General features: G+C 47.0%; 1 protein-coding gene across 7 annotated transcripts in view; it reads left to right on the top strand.

Annotated features, from left to right (window-relative positions):
- The window catches only part of UBP1 (upstream binding protein 1), a 57873-nt gene that overhangs the window by 4902 nt on the left and 28242 nt on the right, over nt 1-24729 (top strand). The window contains exons 1-2 of one of the 7 annotated variants that reach the window (XM_042956355.1): nt 1720-2044; nt 16488-16639. In XM_042956355.1, the coding sequence (XP_042812289.1) occupies nt 1932-2044; nt 16488-16639 (265 nt within the window). In that variant the 5' untranslated portion in view covers nt 1720-1931. Of the gene's footprint in view, nt 1-1719; nt 2045-5687; nt 5855-16487; nt 16640-19449; nt 19560-24729 lie in introns of those variants that run through there. The other 6 variants (XM_042956349.1, XM_042956354.1, XM_042956351.1 and 3 more) reach the window with 6 other exon arrangements.

Here is a 24729-nt window from a genome sequence, read left to right as displayed (position 1 = left end):
GAAAAAAATATTCCGTGGCAATTATTAACAATGGTAAGGCAGACTTTACTCAGGACCATCGCAATACGTATCAGGGATCAGACCAACGCAATTTTGCGGTGGAGATTAGGGTCAACTCCCAATACAGATGTCTAAGTAGGAATTTACAGCCAAGAAGCAGGTTGGGGGGCGCTGAATGTAAAAGTTACTATGAAAAAATTACTAGGAGGTAAGGCAGGGTGGTTCTGGCAGAACGAAACAGGATTCTTTTGAAGGCCTGCCAGGGTCATCAGACATCACCTGGAGGATGGCGGAGGCTAAGGAACCTGATCAGACAAGGGAGGTGGAGAGTTCTCGCCAAAACTGAATTTTACAATGAAGTGCACAGATGGGACTAGGAGAAGGTTTGGGTGGGAGCCTGACTTAAGTGTGTTCAAGCAAAGAATCTTTGTCACTAAGAAACCAGCAATCTCCACTTCCTTTCGAGTCGCTCGCTTTTGGAACCCAACTGCCATGCTGAGAGTAACTCTAGACCACACGGAGAGGCCACTGTGTAGGCATTCCAGCAACCCCAACTGGGGTGCCAGTCGACAGCCAACATCAAGCAATCAAACACCTGAGTGTGGAAGCCCTAGAGGACTTTAGCCCCAGCCATATGAGTACAACAGAGCAGATACCGTGAACGAGAATCAGCTAGCTTACTAAGCCCAATGAACCTGCAGAAGCATGAGCGACAACCACAACACGCTTCCCGGCGGCTACCGCGACCGAAGCCGTTTAACTCCGGCTCGCCATTATGCTGTCGGCATTCCGCAACTGGGGGGAAGACTTCCGGAGCCCTTTTCAGGAGTGTTGATTGGCTTACGTTCGTGTCGATCAAGATGTTCTGCCCAACAGGCCTTTCGGCCCCCAGGCACCACGGCACGCTCTCTCCGTCTGTAGTCGGGGCAAACCCAGAGACTACCCGGAAAGACCACGGGGGAGCAAAGAACCTCCAGGAGTGGCGTTTAGCGCGACTTCCTCCGGTGCGGTCCAATGAACTCTTTCTTTTGGAGCCAATTCGGTCCTAGAGACCGCCCAAGAGGAAGAGCATTTTGATTGGGTGTTTAGCCCAGAGACCCACGGGAGCCTCGACCGAGCGCTCGCCATTATTGTCCAGTTCGCCTGTCAATCAGCCCGCTTTCCTGGATGAGCGGAAACTGGCAGCCCTGCTGGCACCGCCTCTTCCGGGGCCGGGGGCGGGGAGGCGGCTGGCCGCAGGGTCTGCGAAGCTGCCGCGTGGGCGGGGCTGCGCCGCAGGGCCTGAACAGTTTCTCGGTGGTGAAGCGCCGGGGGTGCCCCGGAGCGCCGGGCCGTGCGGGGCGGGCCCCGGCGAGGGGCGAACGCGGGGTTGGGGGCGGGGCCGGGGCGGGGCCGGAGGAGGCGGAAGCGGCGAGAGAGCTCGGGCCGCAGCCATATAGGAGCCAGCGTCCGGGCCGGCAGAGCGGCGTCGGCGGGGTTGGCCGGGGCGGCGGGGCGCTAGAGCCTGGGCGGGCGGGCCGAGGGCCGGGGTCGAGGCCGGGGATCGGGTGACTGGCGGGCTGAGCTCCCGCCCCCGCGCAAGGCCGGGGAGTATGCGGCCGGGGGCTCCGGGGCGGGGCGGGCGGCGGCGGCTGCAGCGCTAGCGGCGCAGGGGGTGGGCGGCGGCGGCATGAGGCGCGGGGCCGGCGCCCGCGGGAGGGAGGCGCTGCCGGCGGCCCGGCCGCTCCCGCTGCAGCTGCTCGCCGGGCTCGCCGTGCCCCGCTTGCGGGGTCCCGGACGCTCTCGTCCCGGCCGCCGCCCGGGCCGCCCGTGGTGACCATCCGCCGCGCCGCCCGAGGCTTCACCCGCGCCCTCCCCCAGGGCGCGCCCGCGGAGCTCCGGCCCCATCGCCTGCTCGCGGAGGCCGCGCCGGGCGGCGGCGAGGCCGGAAGATGGCCTGGGTGCTCAAGATGGACGAGGTGATCGAGTCCGGGCTGGTGCACGACTTCGACGCCAGCCTCTCGGGCATCGGGCAGGAGCTGGGCGCCGGCGCCTACAGCATGAGGTACCGGGCGCCCTGGGCTGGGCGGGCGGAAGCCTCGGTCTCCTTGGGGGAAGGCCTGCGCGACCCTGGGCCTCTACCGGGTGCGGCTGCTCCCGGCGGTCCCCGGGCCTCCCGGTCGCGGGGTCCGGGCCCTGCCGCGTGGTCGTCGGGGCCGGGGAGCCCCGCGGGCCTCTGCCCAGACGGGTGGCAGGGGGGTGGCGGGGGGTGGGAGCGAGCCTGGCTCCGGGAAACTGCTCCTGAGGGCTTCATTTTTGCTGGAAAACTGGCTGGCTGTTAGGATGGCTTGGCTTGGTGGGGGAAGGGGCTTCCTTTCCTGGCAAGTGATTTACAAGCCGCTTGGAGCTGGAATACAGTGTACGAAATAGTAGAACTTGTACTGGGAAAATACTCTTTAAGGTTTCGGTTACCCGTTCCTATTCTGTTCTACATTGTAGTCTTTCCTGGTTGCAAATTTTAATCACGGCTGTTACAACAGTAATTATGTCATAAGCGAAAGTGGACACGGTGGGGGGGAGCGCCTTAGTTCTGTATTTTGATTGCTTCAATGTGAAGTTTTTCGTTTTGGGGACCACCCTCTTAGGCTATTTTCTTTTGAAGAAGTCTTTAAGATGCAGTGATTGCACAACAAACAATAGTTTGTTTAGTCTCTGCTGCCTGTACCAGCAGCCATTCATTTTGTTTAATTTTGAAGGTTGCAACAGATCTGAGCTTAGTCTCTGGCCTTTATCCTGAAGAATGCCGTGCTTCTGTTTTTGTTTTCTTAAATAACTTCTGTCAGTTTGGTAGCTCGCTATTTTTATTTTTAGCAGCTTTATTGAAATACAGTTGATGCACTATAAATTCACCCGATTAAAGTGTAAAATCCCGTGGCTTGGCAGCTTTTTATGAAGGCTAAGTCAGTGAGATTTTCTAAGTAAGTTCTTTAACGTAATGCCCGTGTCTTTGAAGAGCTGTCCAGTCTCCCAGTAGCTTTCATACACCTCCCTGCGGCTCTGGGCGAGGACCGAGGACACAACCGTCCTGAGCAAAGACTTGTGGGTCAGGGCAGGCCGGGGATGGTGGAGACTGCTCCCTGAAGAAATTCAGCTTTTGGGTCTTACACGGGAAACTTTGGGCACTAAAGGACTCTCAGAAAGGAGGAGGTGTTTCTTAGAGCGTGGAAGTGGGTGGGGGAAAGCCTTTCGTCACCAGACTCTGACCCTGATTGGGTGGGTATGTGCTCCTCTCCCTGAACTTGGCACTTCCTCTCGGCACTTGTGCAACTTGAGGGCTCTGGGCGAGGTGGCTTCTTTTCGGGAACAACTGTTTCACTTGAAGAAATTGATCTATTGGAAGTCATAGGGTCATCCCGGACAGGCGTCCTGCGGACCGTGATTCCCCACTTGAAAACGTGGGCCTCAAGCGCCACGCAGCTCCTGGAGGCTAGTTAAGGCACCTGAAGGGAATGTAGCGTTTTCGGCTGAAAAGCTGCTTCTCACTTCTCAGTTACAGGAAAAGGAGAGTTTGCTGCCAAGAACTTTGCTTATTGGGGTTATTTTGAGCTTTTACTTTTTTCCTAGAGTTTTGTTTGTTTTAGTGACTCAGCCAACTAACGAACTTTTATGTATGGTTTATTCTGTGGAAAGGAAAGAAAATCATGCTACAAAACATTTCCCTGACCTTGTTCTTAAAATAATGCCTGACATCTTACAATTACTGGTCTCTTACAATACTTGCCACGGGGAAACTTTCCATTGGATGTTTTTGGTTATTGTTTCACGGTGTACCATTTCATCTAAATTTCCAGGTATCTTTGAAGGCAAATGCCAGGTTTTCAAGGAGCTTGTTTAGTTTAGTTTTGTTCTTTCACATTCAGTTGGGTCCTCAAAACTGAGGAACCGATGAGAGTACTTGCTCGCCTCTTGCAAATTCAAGGCCCTTGATTTGAGATTCAAACTTGGGCAGCTCCAAAATGGACTTGCTGTGGATTAAGTCTGAAGAAAGATGAGGGCTGTCGCAGGCCTCCTGTGATTGCACTCGTCCTTCCCTGGCCTAGACCTGGAGCCCTGAGGAGGCTGGATCTCAGGGGGGCCCGGTGTCTTTTTAATGCACGTGCGCGGGCAGGCAGGCTCTTTTCCTCTGCATCAGATGGGAAGTAAGGCCGTTGCTGCCTGGCTTTCCCCGTGATCTGTCCTCCCGTAAGTTCAAGAAGTAAATTTGAGGTGCAAAAATGGACATTATTGGAGAACGGACTTCTTAATAAAATGGAAAGCTGCCTACAAAGTAAACTTTTCTTTCGTGTTCCAGAGTGAAGTGTGCTTACCGTATTTGCTCTTTGGATGGTTTAAGCCATTTTTAAAGACTTTCTAAGAAATGGGTTTCTGTGGATTTGGGGGAAGACGGCTTGTAAAAAAGACGGTTTCTCTCGATGGTCTGACTTAAAAATCTGTTTGCATTAGGGCCCCTGGCTGGCCCAGTCAGTAAAGCATGCAGCTCTTGATCTCGGGGTCGTGAGTTCAAGCGTCCCGTTAGGCACGGAGCCTGTGTGAAAAATAAAAATAAAAGATAAAAACCTGTGTGCGTTAAACAGAGCAGGCGAACGGTGTTGGGGGACGTTGTGGCAATTTCTCGTATTCCCTTTGCTTCTCCTTTCCACTTGACTTTGGTCCGCGTGTTTTCTCTGCTTCTCTTCCTCCCCCCTCCCCCCTCCCCGTGTCTGCGGCTGTGCCACGTGTGTGCACGAGGTGTGAGCGGCTGCAGACTCTGTTGGCAGCGAGGCGGCTCGTGAGTGTTTCCGAGAGTCTTTGCGCTCGTTACACCAGGATTCTAGAGACGGACGAGGAGATCCTGGGAACTTCCTAACCAGGCCCTCCCTTTGAAGCGGGTAACCCGGAGCCCGCAGACGTGACGGGGGCGGCGCGCGTCGCCTGCCGGTGGCACTGCCGTTCCAGACCGAGGCCGAGGCTCCCCTCGCCGAAGGACGGAAGTCTGAAGCCCCTCGGAACTTGGAGTCTGGGTCGCTCTGTTTTGCGAAGTGAGGGCCAGACGACCACGTGGCCTCTAGAAAGTGACTCTTCAAAACTTTCTCGAGGGGGTCTTTGGGGCCACCTGAGTTTGGCTGACGCGAAATGTATAGTTGGAGCCACGTAACTTTCAGGACTTAAGGAACGTGAGCTCTTTAGATGACACGTAACGCATGAAGTCACCACCTCGCCGAGGGGCATTGGTGTTGCCGCGGGGAGACTGAGGAGACCTCGGCCCGAGGCTTTGACCCCGCGCGTCCGGAAGACGGCCCTGGGGGGGGCCTCCGTCCCGTCAGCAGAACGGGTCCGAGGACACACAGCCCCGCGGTGCCAGCAGCAAAGTTCGTGGAGGCGGGAGGACGCCGGCAGGACGCGAGGGGCGGGAGCCGAGGGAGAGCGGTGCCCGCCGGGTGTCGGGCTTCTCGCGTCGCTAACCGGGGGCCCGAGTGGCTGCCGCTCGAGGTGGGCGTTTCTCGGAGGCTTCTTCGGTGCGCGGTGTCCCGCCACGGCACCCTGAGCCCCAGGGAGATTTTAGTAGGGTCGGGCGGGGCGCGAGTCCCGCGAACTGGCACTTGCCCGACTTGGCAGCCGCCCGGGCCTGGCCGCTCGCAGCCGGCGCTCGCGATTCTGTCTCGGAGCGCCGCCGGGCCCCTCTGGCGGCCTCCCGGCCGGCCGCGACTTCCTCTGGCGGCCTCCAGCCGTCCTTCTAGAACCCAGCCGACCGCCGCCTCTGACACGCTCGCAGTTGTTCTCCAGGAAACGACGGCCCGCTTTGTTCGGGTTTGGAGGAAGTTTGCCGGATGCCTAGGTCTGAATAATCGTACTTTGTTTTTCTTTGTTGTTTTTTTTTTATATTTATTTATTTATTTATTTTGAGAGAGGGAGGGGGAGGGGCAGCCTGAGCGGGGAGGGGGGGGAGGGAGGGAGGGAGGGAGATTCTCGAGCAGGCTCTGTGCTGTCAGCAGGGAGCCCGATGTGGGGCTCCGGCCCCACAACCTTGAGATCGTGACCTGAGGTGAAATCAGGAGCCCGAAGCTTAACCGACTGAGACACCCGGGTGCGCCTGTTAGTTCTTCTTTCACGTCAAACTGATACTTTGTGAGAGAAACCGCCGGGGCGGCCTGCAGATCGAGCGCTGGCACGACGGCTTTCCTCGGGACCACCCCGAGGTGTGCGGCAGAAATGTGTTGTACCCGCCCAAGAGCCGCTGTGGCCTGACATGAGTGACTACTGCGCAGCGGCTACGCCTGCCCTGATCCGGGTCCGGTTCGGTGCCACTGCCCCGGTTCGCGCGAGGGCACCAGCACTTCTGACCGCCGTCGGCCGAGCGCAGGTGTCATCGGAGGGGAAAAGGCCGATCACGCCTCGCCGGGATTCTGAAAATAAGCTTGGCCTTCCGAACCCCCCGAAAGAGTCTCCGTTTCCTCGGGATTCCGTGGACCACACCTCTGCCCTCCGCTGGCTCGGCGCGTGCCTAGACTGGAGATGCGGAAAACAGGTTTCCTTCTCAAGGAAGAGCGGAGCTCAGAGAAGTCGAGTGGCCTGCCACCGTGTGGCTCAGCGAGCGGCGCGGCTGCGCCCTGACGCGCCGGGGCCGGGCTAGGCTTCCACTCGTTTCCATCGCACCTTTTGGCCGCCTGCCAGTCCATACGAGTAGTGGGACGCGCTCTTTCTGGATACAAGGAAAATCTGCCAGGAAGGCTATATACGTTTTCTTCTCCGTCTTGTTGTATTTTGCTTCTCTCCCCCGCCCCCCCGCCCCGGACCTCGGTGAATTTACTAGTTCTAATAATTTGTAGGCTCTCAGACTTTCCAGTCAGTTTTTCTAGTTACTTTTCATGATCAAGATAAATATGAATAAACGTTTAAAATATGTATATTTTTTATCTTTATATATTTTTTAAACGTTTATTCGTATTTATTTTGATTTTTTTTTTAACGTTTACTTATTTTTGAGAGACAGACAGACAAAGTGCGAGCTGGGAAGGAGCAGAGAGAGGGAGACACAGAATCCGAAGCAGGCTCCGGGCTCCGAGCCGTCAGCACAGAGCCCGACGCGGGGCTCGAACCCCCAAACTGGGACATCATGACCTGAGCCGGAGTCGGACGCTTAACCGACTGAGCCAGCCACCCAGGCGCCCCAACAGTATTTGTAAATAGTGGTAGATTTGTTTCTTCCTGTATGGTCTTTACATTTCACATTCTTGCCTTGGTGTGTTGGCCGTGGCTTTGCTGTAGTGTTGTTTAGAACCACTAAAAACTTGATTCTTTGATCTTCTTTCTGATTTTAGAGAAGGTTTCCAAAGTTTCATAAATAGATGATCTTTGTTCCTAGATGAGATTGGTCCTCAATTTTATTTTCTTGTACTCCTGTTATTTTTTTAAACATCAAGACCTTTTTTTTTTTTTTTAACATCAAGTCTGTATCACTTTCAAGTGAGTTGGATAGCTTTCTCTCTTATGGGCTAAAAGTTGTGTTTATGTATTTAGATATGTAGACTGTATGCCCAACGTGGGGCTTGAACTCACGAAGAATCTCACGCTCTACGGACCGAGTCAGCCAGGTACCCCTAGAAATTTTTTATGAGATGAGACTTAACGGTTTCTTCAAGATTTTGTAAAGCTCACCTGGAATGCGGCCTGGATTTGGTGATTTTAATTTTTTTGCACAAAGTAGATGTTTGGACATGTAATTTAGGCAGTGGACATAGGAATATTCAGAATTTATGAACGTTAGCCAGTTGTGGTCATTTTACTCTTCATATAAAATTGCTTTAAGTTTTTAGGTTTTAAAAAAAAGATCTCTGTATTTGTGATTATTCCCTTTTACCTCACAGGAACTCCCCGTCTTTTCCTGCTTTTGTGACCTATTTCAGAGGTTTGTCTGTATCTTTAGTGCCTTGCATGAAACCAAATTTTGGGGAGCACCGTCAGTTGAGCACTTGAGTTTTGATTCGGTTCAGGGTTTGCAGGACTGGTTCTCAGGATCGGGCCCTGCACACACAGCCCGCTTGGGATTCTCTCTCTCTCTCCCTCGCTCTCTGCCCCTCCCCCACCGTCACGCCTGCACCCACGTGCTTTCTCTCCCTCAAAATAAATAAACGTTAAAAAAAAAAAAAACAGTTTTGGTTTTGTTTTTCTTTTAGGTTGGGTTTTCTGTTTTATTTTTGTGGTTATTGTCGTCCTCAGGTTCTTGCTTGCTCTGGTTATTTTCCAACTTCTTTGGTTGGGTGCTTTCTCCTCCTGGTGTTTGTCTTCTAATAGATACATTGAAGGGTGTATATGTTTATCTGTAACTGTCTCAAGATTTGAAGGCAGCACCTGTGTCGTCATTTAATTCTATTGTTTTCTTTTTCCTTTTCCTATTGTCGTTCTTCATAGATCCTGGATATAGTCTTTGATTATGCATAAATGTCATTAATACTTCACCTCCACGACTTGTCTTCCCGTTGTCTTTTTGGTGGCTTTTGAGCTGACGTTCTTGATTTTGAGATGGTCAAATTGACTAATGTTTTCACTTACAGTTAGTCTTTCTCTACTGTGAGGGTCAAAGATATTTTTACAGTCTTTTCTAACGATCTGTTACTTTATAGACTATGCCTAGGATTACAGTCTATCTGGAATAAATTTGGTTTTGTTTTTGGTATGGTATGAAGTAGGAGGCCAATTGCACTTTTCCCTACTTGAAAAGACTTTTTACTCGAACCTCTTCACAATGCCATTCTGTTCTAAATCGACTGTCCAGAAGTGTGGTGTTCTGTTTACAGATTCTGCATTCTGTCCTTGTGTTCTGGGGGAATACTCAACTAGACCATGCTTTGTCACAGTACTCTTGGATTTGGTTTGTTAATACTTAATTTGTTTGTTTGTTTGTTTGTATCTATATTTATGGCTGAAATGAGCTTTTCATTTTCTTTTTAGTTCCGTTTGTAGCCAGTTTGACTCCAAATTACTTTACACTTATAAAATGAGTTAGGAAGTATTCTCTTTCTGTTCTGTTGAAGAGTTTGTGTAAGAACTGCCTTTGAAAGTCTGATAGAACTTGCCTGTAAAACCATTCCGGGACAGGGATTTTCTTTGGGGGGAAATGTTTTAACCATGATATCAGTGTCTGTAGGATTTTTTTTTAACAGCTATTTATGTCTTGAAGAAAGTTTCTGTTTCTCTTAAGATTTTATTCTCGAACTCCCAACCCCAAGATCAAGAGTCACATGCTCCACCAACTGAGCCGGCCAGGTGTCGTTATGTCTTGAAGAAAGTTTTGATGTTATCTTTTTTTTTTTCTTAAGTTTTTTCTAAAGTTTATTCTTGAGGGAGAGAGACAGAGACACAGAATCTGATGCAGGCTTCAGCTCCAGGCTCTGAGCAGTCAGCACAGAGCCTGACACGGGGTTTGAACTCCCGAGCCGAAGTCAGATACTCAACGGACTGAGCCACCCGGGCACCCTGTGATAAGTTCTCTTTCTAGGGCATATTCATCTTATCCATGTTTTCCAATATATTGGCACAAAGTTGGTAGTGATATTCTCATCTTTTTAGTTGTTATGTCATTAGTTATAACTTCCTTTTTATTATACTTGTGCCTTTTTGATCTGTCTCTCCTAGACATATGTATAAGTTTTTTAGGGCATATTGGACCAGACCTTTTGTGCCCTTAGTATTTGTCAGGACTACGAGAAATTCCAGATTTTCAGGTTGCTGCTTTTCTCCTATATTTTGATCGACAGTAAGAGAGAGACAGAGAGAGACAGAGCACAAGTGAGGGAGGAGCAGAGAGAGAATGAGACATAGAATCAGAAGCAGGCTCCAGGCCCTGAGCTGTCAGCACAGACCCTGTCCCCGGGGCTCGAACTCACAAACCGTGAGATCATGACCTGAGCCAAAGTCGGATGTTCAACTGACTGAGCCACCCACGCGCCCCTGCCCCCCCCCCCCCCAATTCTTTACCCATCTCCGCTTTCTTACCAGTTCCTAACTTCCTTCCATGTTGCCCTCTGGAATTCTCAGTTTGTCATCAGAAAATCCCCTTAGTGGGGCACCTAGGTGGCTTCGGTTCAGGTCATGATCTCACGGTTCGTGGGTTCGAGCCCTGCATCAGGCTCTGTGGTGACAGCTCAGAGCCTGGAGCCTGCTTTGGATTCTGTGTCTCCTTCTCTCTCTGCCCCTCCTCTGCTTGTGCTCTGTCGCTCCCTCAAAAATGAACATTGAAAAAAAAAAAAAATCCCCTAAGTGGTCAATGTTAATTGGTTGAATTGTGCCCCTCCCCCCCCACCCCCCCCACCCCCAGCCCCCACCAAGGATATATTGGAAGTCCTAGCCCACAGGACCTCAGAATGTGACCTTATTTGGAAATAAGGTCTTCATAGAGGTAATCAAGTAAAAATGATGTAATCAGGGCAGGTGCCGGTGTCCTTATAAAAAGGGAACATTTGGGCACGGAGGAAGACTTAAGTGAAGGCACACTGGTTGCTGCTGACCATGTGACTGGAGTGATGCGTCCACAAGCCAGGGAACACAAAAGATGTCACCAAACCCCAGAAACTGGGAGACAGGCCCAGAGTAGAGCCCGCTCACAGCCCTCACAGGGCACCAACCACACTGACACCTTTATTGCGGACTTCTGGCCTCCAGAGCCGAGGGACACACGTTTCTGTCTTAAGCCATCCGGTTCTTGGTGCTTTGTTGTGACGGTCCTGGGAAACTAACGTAGTCAACTCTGTCTCTTAATGATGACTTTTCCTCTGAAGCCCTCTCAAGCGGTGGTGGTCTGTTTCCACAGGCCTAGGGAAGGACCCCCTTCCTTTCATTGCCATCTCAAGCTACGCTTCCTGTCTCCTTCCTGGCAAGACCTCCCGACTTTGAATTTCATGTTACCAAATGTCAACCAGTCACCCAATTATTGCAGTCATCTTAGTGATTTCTGGGTCATTCCTCATTTCCGCCCCCCCCCCCACCCCCCGAGAGAGAGAGGAGAGTGCGAGTGAGCAAGGGGCAGAGAGAATCCCACGAGAGGGAGAGAGCGTGGAGCCCAAAGTGGGGCTCGAACCCGGGAACCATGAGATCGTGACCTGAGCCAAAGTTGGACACTTAACCAAGGCTGAGCCACCCAGGCACCCTGGGTCGTTCCTCATTTTTAAAATTTTAGGTCCTGGTTCACTGTCACTATCTGACACTATTGCTGTTTTAATTTTCGGTGATTCAGAAGACACTTAAATGGGCCTTCTAGTAGCCTGACATTTCTGTTCCTTGTATCTTTCTTACAGTGGTATTATCTTTAGCTACTCAATCTTATGGTTAGACCTTGACATTTCCAATCGTGCAACCCACATATAATCTCAAATTCAGAGTTAAGCGTTAACTACCACCTTCTACCCTCTCAGCTCATTCCTTTAGGACCCTCCTCTTGCTCTGTCATTTGGCCCATCTACGGTCGTTGATTCGACTCAGTTCGCCTTCTTGAACACCTTTTTTTCTTCAGCCACTTTTAATTTCCATGTGCAATTGTTGTAATTACTTCTTCCTTGTTAATATTCCGTCTCTCTTGGCCCTCTTGCTTTATTCCCCTCCCACCTTTTTTATTGCAGCAAAACTGTAACCCTGATTAAATGTGACACCTAAGACACCTAAGCAGCTGAATGTGGTCTAGAAAAGCAGTGAATGGGTCTTACTTGAAGTTCACAGCCTCGGCATTCAAGTGCATCCTTTTGCCACAGCTGCGACTGTGCTGCTCCCACGGTGGCCTCATCCTCTGCTCCCCACCCCTAGCACTTGATGATTCCAGGACACTCCAGGACCCCTCCTCATCTCTCCCACCTCTTCTCCCCATTCCTGCTTTCCAGTGATTGATTCCCTTTTTCTTTAAACACAATATCTTTATTTTTATTTAATTTTATTTATTTATCTATTTAGACCCAAGTTAGTTAGCATATAGTGGAATAATGATTTCAGGAAGATTCCAGTGATTCATCCCCCATGTATAACACCCAGTGCTCATCCCAACAAGTGTCTTCCTTAGTGCCCCTTACCCATGTAGCCCACCCCCCACCCCAACCCCTCCGGCAACCCTGTTTGTTCTCTGTATTTAAGAGTCTCTTCCATTTTGTCCCCCTCGTTTTTATATTTTTGGTTCCCTTCCCCTATGATCCTCTGTTTTGTGTCTTAAAGTCCTCATATGAGTGAAGTCATATGCTATTTGTCTTTTCTCTAATTTCACTTAGCATAAAACCCTCCAGTTCCATCCACGTAGTTGCAGATGGCAAGATTTCATTCTTTTTGATTGCTGAGTAATACTCCATTGTGTATATATACCACATCTTATCCTGCTTTGGTTATCTGGGCTTCCTGAATCAGTCAATTGCTCAGCCTTTAGGTCAAATACTGTCTCTGTGATATGTTTTCCTCTTCTGGGAATTCAATTCAGTGTGAAATTGTCTCACCTTGTCCTTTGTTTCTTAATGTCTCCTTTGCATTTTCCATAACTTCTTTTTACCTATATATTTCTGTTTGAGCTGCTGTTAAAGCTAAGTTCTTAATTTTATCAATTTTATTTTCCAGTTTTAGAAGTTCTGTTTGTTCCTTTTTATTTTACTGTCCCTTAAAATTTTCTCTTCCTTGCAGATCATTTGGGCTTGTCTTTTATTTACATTTTCTTAAATTTATTTTGAGAGAGAGTGTGTGAGTGAGCAGGGGAGGGACACGGAGATGGAGAGAGAGAGAGAGAGAGAGAGAGAGAGAGAGAGAGAGAGAGAGAATATCTCAAGCAGGTTCGATTTCACAAATGGTGAGATCATGACCTGAGTGGAAACCAAGAGCCAGTCGCTCAACCAAGTGAGCCACCTAGGTGTCCCTGGGCTTGCCTTTTGTATTTCTTTATACAGAGTAAGCATAATTTTATAGTATAGGTCCAATAATTCCAGCATCTGAATTCTTTGGGGGTATCAGTCTGTGTCCAGTTAGGAAAATAGAAACCATTTAGATGTTTCAAGCAGAGAAAGATGTAGTGAAGTAGTTGCAAAGGTGCTGGAACAGTTTGGGGAGGAGGGCTTGTTACCTGGTTGTGCCTGGGGGCGTGGCTGCCGCGGCCTAGAAATTTCCTGTAGCCACCCTCTGTGCGCCTGCCCGCCTCTGTCTTTTCCTACTCCCTTTTCACTTCCCACCAGTGCTTCCCTTTGGGATGACTTAGCAAGACTCCAGCTGGCAAGAAGTCTTGTATGTGTAGTTTCAGACCTCGAACCCCTCTGCAACAGAGGCGGAAAAGAGCTGAATACCAACAGACAGATCTGGAACTGGGTGTATGCCATCTGTTGTTTTTGCTGTTGGTTCTTGCTCCCAGAGTCTTGTTTGTCTTTGTGTGCCTGGTTATTTTTGGGTACTGGCATTTCAAAATTACTTGTAATAATTTGAAGCCTTGAGACTTTTCATTTGCTTGTCTGATCCCTGGGAGCTCTACCTGTCTGGGATGTGGGATTACAAAAACAGTCGACTCCTGGGACTTTCTTTCCTAAGGTTTGGCTTAGTAGACATGAGGATGTTAAATTACCTAGATACCTGTTTTTTTTCATTTTAATAATGATTGATTATTAGGGCTGCAGTTGGTTCATTGATTCAGCAGGTATTTGAGGCTCTAAATGTTGGGGTGAGTCAGTGAAGTGAAACAAATTTGGGAGATGGTTGTATACTTAGGGGTGGTACAAACTTAAGTCCTGTGTACTGTGGGAAGGTGACAAGCTCTGTGGGAAGATAGAACAGGACAAGGGGAGTTGGGAACACGGATGGGCGGACTGCAGTTGGCAGGCTGTCGCTGTGAAGGTGACATTTAAATGAAGTGAACTAGACGGACATCAGCAGAAGAGTAGCTCCAAACCCAGCACCAGTACAGACGCCTTGAAAGAGGCAGGGTGGGAGGCTGGTGTGGGGGCCAGGGGCAGTGAGGACAAGTAGAAGAGGGAAGAAGAGCAGAGTGGGGCCTTGCCGGGACCCTAGTTCAAATGAATTGGGATTTCAATAGCAAAGGATCTTTTTTTTTTTTTTTTTTTTTAAGATTTTATTTTTAAGTAATCTCTACACCCAATGTGGGACTCGAACTCACAACCCCGAGATCAAGAGTTGCATGCTGTACTGGCTGAGCCAGCCAGGTGCCCCTTTTTCTCATCCTTAAAATGCTTACGTATATACAACATAAGAATATATATATATATTGAGTATGTATATATATATATGAGTATATATATATATACACTCATCTACCATGGAACAATCATGATTGTTTTTCATGAAGAGAGTTGCTCTAAGTCTTAAAGCACCGTTTTTCAGCCTCCTGAAAAGTTTTTATATCTGCCGCAAAGTTTTAGATCTGTGCCCCTCGGGTGACCCTCAGGTTGCAGTGTTGAGAAGAACTCTAGAGGATTGAGGACCAGCGCTGACGGTGTGTTTCTCAGTTATACTTAAGTGCTTAGGAGCGTGTTGGCAATTCCCGGGTGCGAAGAGGGCTAGTGGGTAATTAGTCTCTGAATAATCAGTCTGGTGCTTTAATAGAGTCTGTGCAGGGAGGAGCGAACGCAGTGCAGCCTTTCTCTCCCATCTCATTTATTTACACTTTTGGTTTTAAATTGAATTTCATTAAAATGGACTAGCCAAATATCTGAGTATGTTAACAGCTTTTGGGGAGGGGGAAGCAATTCAGACAAGCCCTTGCTAGTGGTGTTGATAAAGTAGTTATTCATTTGGATATTTTGTTATTACTTTACTTTTTTATGGAGGAAGGAACATAGAGACATTATTAAGATACAGGTGTACAGAACAGCGATTTATCTCCAAAGCAAATACCTATAATTCATACATTAATGGTGGGAATGTAAAATGGTGTATCCTCTTTGGAAAGCCCTTTGGTAGTTCCTTAGAAAGTTAAACAGAGTAACCATATAACCTGGCAATTCTCCTAGGTTTACACTAGCAGCAGCAGCCCTGATGCCCCAGAGTGGATAAACAGACTGATCCATCTGTTAGATCCGTCTGATTGAAGGGAGTATCATTCATCCCTAAATGGGAATGCTACAACAGTGGGACCTTGAAAACCTCAAGTAAAAGAAGCCAGTTCAAAAGGCCATGGGATTCTCTTTGCATTAAATGTTGAGAATAGGCAAGTGCATGGGCACCTGGCTGGCTCAGTAGGTTCAGTGTCCGACTTCAGGCTCAGGTCGTGATCTCGTCGTGGTTCATGAGTTCGAGCCCCATGTCAGGCTCTGTGCTGACAGCTCAGAGCCTGGAGCCTGCTTCGGATTCTGTGTCTCCCTGTCTCTGCCCCCCTTCCCTGCCCACACTCCATGTGTGTGTGTGTCTATCTCTTTCAAAAATAAATAAACATTAAAAAAAAAAAAAGAATAGGCAAGTGCATAGAGACACAGTAGGTCACTGCCAGGACTAGGGTTAGGGTCGGGCAATAGGGCTGGGGAGTGACTGCTAACGGGCATGAGATTTCTTTTTGGGGTGATGAAAATGTTCTGGGATTAGATAGGATAACTGCACAACTCTATTAATATGCCAGAACCCACTGAATGATTAAAAGGGTGAGTTTTTATGGAATGTAAGTTATCTCTCTGCTGTTTTTGTAAAAAAGCAAAGCAAGCACATCCATGTGTTTGGGTTAAAAGAGAAGAATATAGGCAGTGCCCCAGAAGGCCCCCCCCCTCCCCCGCATCCCCCCAGCCGGTGCGCCAAGTTATCCTTGGGGAGATAGCAGCTGCTTCTGCAGCAACTGTCTGCTTCTCAGAAGAAGCCACTGTTTCAGACGAAGCCTGAAGCTTTATGCCCAGCATTTGCCAGGCCTAGCGGGGCACTTTTTGCAAAGTACCGTCTTAATCAGACGCTTCTTTGTGATTTTATGGTGCCAGTGTGACCTACCTTTCAAAACAGGTAGCTATGCACTTGCTCTTTTTTTTTCATAGAAATAATATGGAGTTTAAAGTTTTTAAAGAGTTTTTTGAAGTAGCATACATATTATTGTTAGATCTCTTGCTTAATCAGCATGGACTTTATTAACTATTAAATACTTCTTATTTTATCTGCTTAATCATAGCTGCTCTCCCACTCTTCCCCCCCCCCCCCCGCCCCGCCCCACGCTGGAGAGATGGGTTATTAATACTATCTTTTGGGGGAGCCAGATTAACATTAATATTTCTCTCATTCTACATGACGTTTCTGGGCTTAAATTTTATTTTATTTATTTTTTTATAAAAGTTTCTTTATTTTTTTAAGTAGCGCCTGGACCTCACGCGGGGCTCAGACTCCTAACCCCAAGATCAGAAGTTGCATGTTCCACCAACTGGCCCAGTCGGGTGCCTTTGAACTTAAAGTTTTAAAAGAAGCTACCCCTACATGTTTTTATATGCTTTCAAGTATTTTAAACTCAAACTCAGGTCAATGTTGATTCCTTTGCCTTTCAGCGATGTCTTGGCATTGCCCATTTTTAAGCAGGAAGATTCCAGCCTTCCGTTGGATGGTGAGACTAAACACCCACCCTTTCAGTATGTGATGTGCGCCGCCACCTCGCCAGCCGTCAAACTGCACGACGAGACGCTCACTTACTTGAACCAAGGTTGGTATGGCTGGATCGTGTTTTGCCGGAAGAACTTCGATATATCCACGGTGGCACTACAGCCTAGTCTGCTGGTAACAGCTTGAAATTCGATTATGTTTCTTAAGTTCGACAGCTTCAGTTAACAGAAAATGTAGGAATTTTACTGTGAGCCGACGAGGTAAAAGTTTGTGGAAGCCGATTTGCATCAATAAGGTCTGTGGAACAAGATCTATTACAGGGTTTTTCAGACCAAATCCAGAGGAGGAGCAAGTAGGAAAGGATGTCAGTTATTTTTAGGAACCCTGGTTTCAATATGGAACTTGAGAATGAATCAGAAATCCAGCTAGCAAGGAACCTGGGTCTCAGGCCTGAAGCAGGTTTGTGCTGAAAATAGACAAGCTGCAGCAGGATGGAGTCTGTGGCTGAAATAAACCGTGTCAAATTTTGTCCACCCGTATCTTGTCTGCACTTGATGAGAATATTATGTTTCGGTGATCTGAAAATGAGAGCTGGCAGAGTGGAAAACGGATGTGGGTGTAGAATTTACTTTTGGAAATTATAAGGGATTTTTTCTGAGGTACCTTTAGCAGTCTGGGCATGGGCCAATGTGACTGACCAAATTAAACAAAAGTACTTTGTTACACAGCTATTCATTTGTTGGATATACATACTGAAAGCATGTTGCTCCTTTGGTTTTCTTTTAAATCTAAAGTTTCCTTTTTTTTTTTTAAAGTTTATTTTTTGAGAGTGAGTGAGCAAGGGAGGGCGGGGGGCAGTGGAGGGGAGAGAGAGAGAATCAATCCCAAGCAGGCTCCGCACTGACAGTGCAGTGGGGCCCAGACTCACGAGCCGTGGGATCACGACCTGTGCCGAAATCAAGAGCCACCCAGGCACCCCTGAACTTTTATTCTTGTAAAAACAGTAGTACATACTCTCATTGTAGAAGGATTGGGAAATACCTCAAGAGATAAAGATGAAAATTGACTGTAGCTGCATCCCACCAAGAATACTTTTTAGTATTTTAAATGTTATTTTAGGTGTATTTTCTTGTGTATATTTCAACAAAATTGGATTTAACACCTGTTTGCTTAAGATATATTATGATTATTTTCCCATCATTAAATAGGATCTTTAATTTCTTGAACTGTGAGCTGTAGATTTTAGATTATTATGAAATAATAGTATTCTGAAATATGGAAGAGTAACTTATGCTAGCCTTTCATTTGATCTATAAATTTAGGATCCATGAGGTTTTACAACCCAGGTTATTCTACCATAGCACCCATAGCAGTACCCTAACTTTGGTGTTAATATTGTTTGGGTAGGCCTTCTGTTGTTTGAGACTTAAGTGTCATATTTGAAAGAACCTTAAGTGTATATGGTAACCTGTTTTAGATATAAAAAAAATATCAGAAGAAACTATGTAGGGGCGTGGATATCCACTGTAGCTTTATTTCTAATGACAAGGGAGTCACGTGCATTTCTCTTACTTGGGGAATAGTTGAGTAAGTTCTGTTGCGTGCATACCATGGGATGAACGAGTACACCCAGACCCCTGTTTAAAGGAATGTGTTGGATGTGTCTGTCTGTTGGCCTGGGGAAACATCCATAATTTATCACTGTTACTATTAAACTGGGAAAAGATCTCTCATGTTGATAAAAGTTTCCAGCCACCATCTATAGTCATAATGTATTAGACTGACGTTTGCTGAGTGTTTACAAAGTGTGAAGCATTGTACTAAGTACTATACGTGTGTTATTTAGTTCCCCAATAACTCCTGAAGTTTTATTAACCCATTTTAGGAGTGCCTGACTGGCTGTCCGTAGAACAGGAGACTCTTGATCTTGGGGTCATGAGTTCAAGCCCCCTGTCGGGCAGAGAGCTTACTTAAAAAATGCATTTTACAGATTCGTAAGACAAGGTGAGAACAGTTGATTAAATTGAATTAATGGCTATGATGCACTTACAAGCTAGCCAACACATAGGAAGTCCAATATGACCTTTATTGCTGTTCCTGTCACTTACAACTAAGTAGCTTTAATGGTTTCTGATCACACTGGAAGCCAACTATTTAGACCTTGGTTGATGTGTTAGTTTCCTGTTGCAGCTGGATGAGCAGTTTTTGCAAATTGCGAGAATCCAACCTGGTACTAGATACCGGTTCCGTGACTCAGGAAGTTTGCCAGGTTTATTGGGAAGTGTATTATTACAAGCTTTTAAATAAGCCAGTCAGAGTTTTAAACTGTAGAAATAGCATTTTTGCACTGCTTAGGAACTGTGGTGGGCAGAATAATTGTTCCCCAAAGATGTCCATGCCCTAATCCCCAGAACCTGTGAATATTTTACCTTATATAGCAAAAAGGACTTTGAAGATGTGGTTAAATAAAGAGTGTTAGGGGCGCCTAATGGCACATGTGACACTTGGTCTCAGGGTGGTGAGTTCAAGCCCCACATTAGGGGTAGAGATTACATTAAAAAAATAGTAATAAAGGGTGTCGGGATGGAGAGATTATCCTGGATTATATAGGTGGTCCCAGTGAAATCACAAGCGTCCTTATAGAGAGGGAGGTAGGAGAGTCGGAGTCAGATTTGAAGACCGAGGAAGAGGCCATGAGCCAAGGGATATTAGTGGCATCAAAAACAAAACAAAAAAACCCCAAAAACCACAAGGAAGTGGATTCTACCCTAAGGCCTCCAAAAGGAACACAGTCCTGCTGACTGCTTGATGTTGGCCCAGTAGACCTATGCTGGACTTCTGAATTCCAGAACTGTGTGATAATAAGTTTGTATAGTTTCAGGCCACTGAGTTTGTCGAAATTTGTTATAGCGGCAGTAGACAACTATGACGTCAGCCGAAGCAAATGTGTACCAGGTGGCTGATCTCCAGGCTGGTGCGGAGTAGGCCACTGCTGTGTGTATCAGAGCTGTTTCCACAAGGTGGGCATCATCTACTCTTAGAGTCTAGATGAAAACACTTGCATCATATGGTACCGCCTCCTTGCTTACCTCTGAAGGCCTTGCCAAAGCTGGGTCTCGAAAGGGCATCTCACCAAGTCTGAGCTCTTGTGCTTGTGCATGTGTGTGCGTGTGTGTGTGTGTGTGTGTGTGTGCGCTTGCGCATGTATGTATATTCACATATGTGAACTGTACACACATGTATAATGCATATATGTGAATGTAGTGTATTTGTGGAGCACCCGTTAATGACGGAGTAAGAGGTATCCTAGACTGTTGCGATGCTGTCAAACAAGGAAACGAATGTAATGCGTTGCGGTTACTTGCAAAGGAGTCATAATGCAATTTAAACAGCTCTAGATTGAATTAGTTCTTAATTTCGGCATAGACCGGTAAGCCATTTAAACTAAGAAGGATTTTGAAATCTTATTACCTGTAATATTGCACAGTGGTGGATAAAGCATTATATTAAATGAACCCTGTGCAAAATGATACAATTGTATAACCAGCCCTTGCAAACCAGGCTGTTTTTCTCTTTGGCATAGCACTTTGGGAGTGTTTATCGTAATACAGTATTTATTCAGCTGCTAAGGAAAAGATGGTTAATTCTTGGCATTTTACTCAGGGCTTTTTGAATATAAAGTTTACTCCCAGGAGAGGGTCCTGAGGGCCTCGTGTTGGAGAGAGTACTGATGGACTGGCTGTTGGGAGCTTCACATACGCAGTGGCTCCCCAACTGTAGCATGCTTCTTTGGGGTTACCCGGAGGGCTTGTCAAAACATGATCGCTGTGCCCCATAGAGCTTCTGTCTCTAGAGGTCTGGAGTAGGGCCGGATAATTTGCATTTCTGACAAGTTTCCAGGTGATGCCGCTGCTGCTGGTCTGGGGACCCCTGCTTACATATTTTAATCACTTTGAATATTCAGGCAAGTATGCAAGCTTCCTTCACCACTGCCTTATGGATGGGTCTCCTCAGTTGAGTGTTGGCACGTGCTTGTGCCATTCTTTGGCTGTAGCTCGGTCACTGCCGGTAGGTAGCCTACCCTTAAAGTTCATTGCTCACCTTCTGCCTCTTGGGCAGCTATTGCTGAAGAATATTTGCCATTGCATAAAACCATAAAGAAAAGATAAATTCTGTGTAGTCTTAACGTCCTAGGCAGGTGTAAATTGGAACGAGTTTTTCAAGTTGTATTCGATGCCTCGGAGCGTCAGTTTTTGTACTGTTTTGAACAATAGAAGTACAGAGTTTAAAAACTATATTTGTATCTTCCTGTTTATGCTTGAGCAGCTAACCTCCTCTGCCCTTAGGTGACAAGAATTAGTCTCCCTTTGCGAAGTGAAAGACTGTAGTCTAAATGCTGCGGAGCCCCGGAGGGTGGCGTAAAGGCAGCTGGCTCTCCCCTGGGGTGGGGATCTGGCTGCAGTTGGGCCGCCCCTTGTCTTACAGCTGCACCTGAGTCCTTGATGCTTCCCTCCTTATGGGAGGGATATGACTGCTGAACCCCTTGATTTTCCCAGGTCAGCTTTTCGCTGCTGTCGGATGAGAAATACCTACTCATTGGAAGGCCAACTTCTATTTGGAGAACCCAGGTTTTAGGCCCTAGGAAATAGCATGTCTGTTGGATTAAAAATACTGTTAAAAAAAGAGAAGAGAGAGAAGAAAACCAATATGTAAGAAATAAAAACTCGGAAAGAAAAAGAAAAATACTGTTAAATGATAGAAGTTTCAAAAAAGAATATATTTCTTGTTAATTTCATTTTACAGCTGTGCATTTCCCTGAGGTTAGCTGTGGTTCTTGTTATAGATTCAAGTTCTATATTAGGACCTTAGAAATCAATTCTTTGAACTTAGCCATGGGGAGGGGAGGGGTGGGGGACTGTCACAGCTTGGGCTCCATTTGCTCTGGAGTCCATCTGAGGAAGCTAGACTGGGTGGGGATGTGAACTCACAACAATTACAGTTTTCGACTGTCAGTGCTTTTGCATTTGTAAGCCAAAAGAATAAAAAGTCAAAACTTCAGGGGTGCCTGGGTGGCTTAGGTTAAACCTCGGACTCTTGGTTTTGGCTCAGGTCATGATCTCATGGTTCTTGAGATCGAGCCCTGCATTGGGCTCCGTGCTGACAGTGCACTCTGCTTAGGATTCTCTGTCTCCCTCTCTCTGCCCCTCCCCTGCTCTTGCGAGCACGTGTGTGTGTGTGTGTGTGTGTGTATGTGTGTGTGTGTGCGCGCGCACGCGTGCATATTCTCTCAATATTCTCTCAATAAAACTTAAAGTCAGGGGCGCCTGGGTGGCGCAGTCGGTTGGGCGTCCGACTTCAGCCAGGTCACGATCTCGCGGTCCGTGAGTTCGAGCCCCGCGTCAGGCTCTGGGCTGATGGCTCAGAGCCTGGAGCCTGTTTCCGATTCTGTGTCTCCCTCTCTCTCTGCCCCTCCCCCGTTCATGCTCTGTCTCTCTCTGTCCCAAAAATAAATAAAAAAATTAAAAAACAAACAAACAAACAAACAAAAAACTTAAAGTCAAAACATGAAAGGTAAGTTCAGAATATAAAGTTGGAAACAGGACTAGTGGGAGCCTGGGTGGTTCCACTGGTTAAGTGTCTGACTCTTGATTTTGGCTCAGGTCATGATCTCACGGTTCGTGGGTTTGAGCCCCACATTGGGCTCTGTGCTGACAGCACGGAGCCTGCTTGGGATTCTCTTGTCTCCCTCTTTGCCCCTCCCCTGCTCTTTCACGCAGGTGCATGCATGCTGTCTCTCAAAAATAAATAAATAGACATTTTTTACAGAGTTTAAAAGAAAATAAGAAAATTAAAATAGGACTAGCAAATCAGAGTACTGCTGTTGTGTTAACTGTATACTCCATTGATACTGGAGTCTTCTTTATATTTCAGTTAAAACCTAGACATGTTTCTGGAAACTATATTATTAAGAGATTTATGGAAGGGGATCAAAGAGAAGGAGAAATTAAACCAATGAAGGCCTGGTTGTTCACTCAGCGAATATCATCTCTTTTTCAAAGATTTTATTTTTAAGTAATCTACACCCAACGTGGGGTTGGAACTCACAAACCTGAGATCAGAAGTCGCTTGCTCTACCTACTTAGGCAGCCAGGCGCCCATAGGGAAACCATTTAAAGAGGAGCAAGTGTTACAGAGCCTGTTGTAGAAACTTACTTTGGATTTGAGAATAGAAATCGACAGTGCTTTAATACAGGAGCAACGAAGCCTGCGATCTGTTTGTGAAAACATTGAACTTTGTATTGAGCATAGAGGTGTCCTGTTAGGTTGACTAGGAAAAACCATACAAAGGAAGACAGGAACACGGAGACGTTGTCCTTATTTGATTTTTTTTTTTTTTTAAGTTTATTTATTTTGAGAGAGACGGAGACAGCGTGAGTGGGGGAGGGGCGGGGGGGGGGGAGGGGGTGGGAGGAATCCTAAGCAGGCTCCTCGCTGCCAGTACAGAGCCCGATGCGGGCCGAACTCAGGAAACTCAGATCAAGACCTGAGCCTCAACCAAGAGTCAGAGGCTTAACCGACTGAGTCACTCAGGCACCTGATTTGATTTTTTTTCAGTGCTGAGAATTTTGAGATTTTGAGGATCATAAAATAATCCTCACAGGACAAGTTTTCCCTCCCTCCTGGGCAGGTTATTTCTCCCCTGTCCTCACCTACTTGGTTTTTAATTAAACATTTTTTTATTGATCTGATAATTAACACAAACATTTTGTTAATTTGCCTAAATTTTTGTGAAGTTGAGTGTACTTTTAAATGTATAATAGTATAGTTTTCAAAATACCTATTCATATACTTTATTTTAAAATTTATTTCTTACTGTTTTTCTGAGTTTAGATCCATTGTTAAGTATGCTGCAAATTTAACTTTTTAAGAATGTCTTTTGCCATAGTATTATCTAGTGGTAATCTCAATCTGTTGAAAGACTTAAGGACTTTTTCTTAGTAACATACTATATGTAATGGTTTTCCTTCACCAGCCTCGGAGTGATTTGGTTGTGATTTAATAACCTTTTGTTGTATTTTGACCATATGATCTAGTACCTTCTGTATATTTTTATACAGAGTATGCGCCATTGGAGTGTGGACTAGATCATAAATATCCTCAGCTTCATATGCATACCAGACACACGCCTTTTTTTTTGTTTTTCAAGTAGATTTATTTTGAGAGGGAGCATGAGTGAGTAGGGGTGGGCAGGGAGAGAGGGGGAGAGAGAGGATCCCAAGCAGGCTCCACACTGTCAGCACAGAGCCCGATGTGGGGCTTGATTCCATGAGCCATGAGATCGTGGCCTGAGCCAAAATCAAGAGTCGGACACTTAACTCACTGAGCCACCCAGGTGCTCCTGTAAGCACTCTTGATTTTCTCCACATCAGATTATGCTGTGGTCGTTACTACTTAATGATGGGTAATTGAGAAATCATTTTTGTGGTTGCGGAGTACATTCTTGACTGTTGGCAACAGCTTACGTTCCTAATGATACAGGTTGGTGTGTCGATGTCTATTTGTGTTTTCTTATGGACATTAAACGGCGAGAGAATGTGAGTTGGGTCCATTGGGCACAAGGAAGAAGGTTCTAGATCAAAACGTGGTCTTGGCTCGCACGAAACTCAGTACACAGATGTTCACAGTGTCGCTACTCTTAATGGCCAAGAAGGAGAACCAACCAGATGTCCGTCAGCTAGTGAATGGCCAAACAAAATGGGGTACGTTGTTGCGATGGAATATTTGCGGTAAAAAGGAGTGAAGTGCAGGCACACCTCAGACAGAGGCAGCGCAGGTTGTGTTCCAGACCGCAGTAAGTGACCCTTGCAATAAAATGAGTCAGATGAGTTTTTCGGCTCCTCAGTGCACATGAAAGTTCTCTTTACACCACCCTATAGGCTAGTCCGTGTGCAATAGCCATGTATATGTTTTAGGTAAAAAAATACTTCATCGCGGGGCGCCTGGGAGGCCCAGGCAGTGAGGAGGCCAGTTGGTTCAGAGTCGGACTCTTGATTTCAGCTCAGTTATGATCTCACAGTTTGTGCGTTCGAGACCCGCATCGGGTTCCACGCTGAGAGCGCAGAGCCTGCTTGGGATTCTTTCTCTCTCTGCCCCTCTCCTGCTCTCTCGCTTTCTTTCTTTCCCTTTCAA

Source organism: Panthera tigris, chromosome C2 (genome assembly GCF_018350195.1).
Source record: "Panthera tigris isolate Pti1 chromosome C2, P.tigris_Pti1_mat1.1, whole genome shotgun sequence".
Lineage (NCBI taxonomy): Eukaryota > Metazoa > Chordata > Mammalia > Carnivora > Felidae > Panthera > Panthera tigris.
The sequence above is the reverse complement of the archived record's forward strand: the minus strand, read 5'-3'. Positions and strand labels throughout refer to the sequence as shown.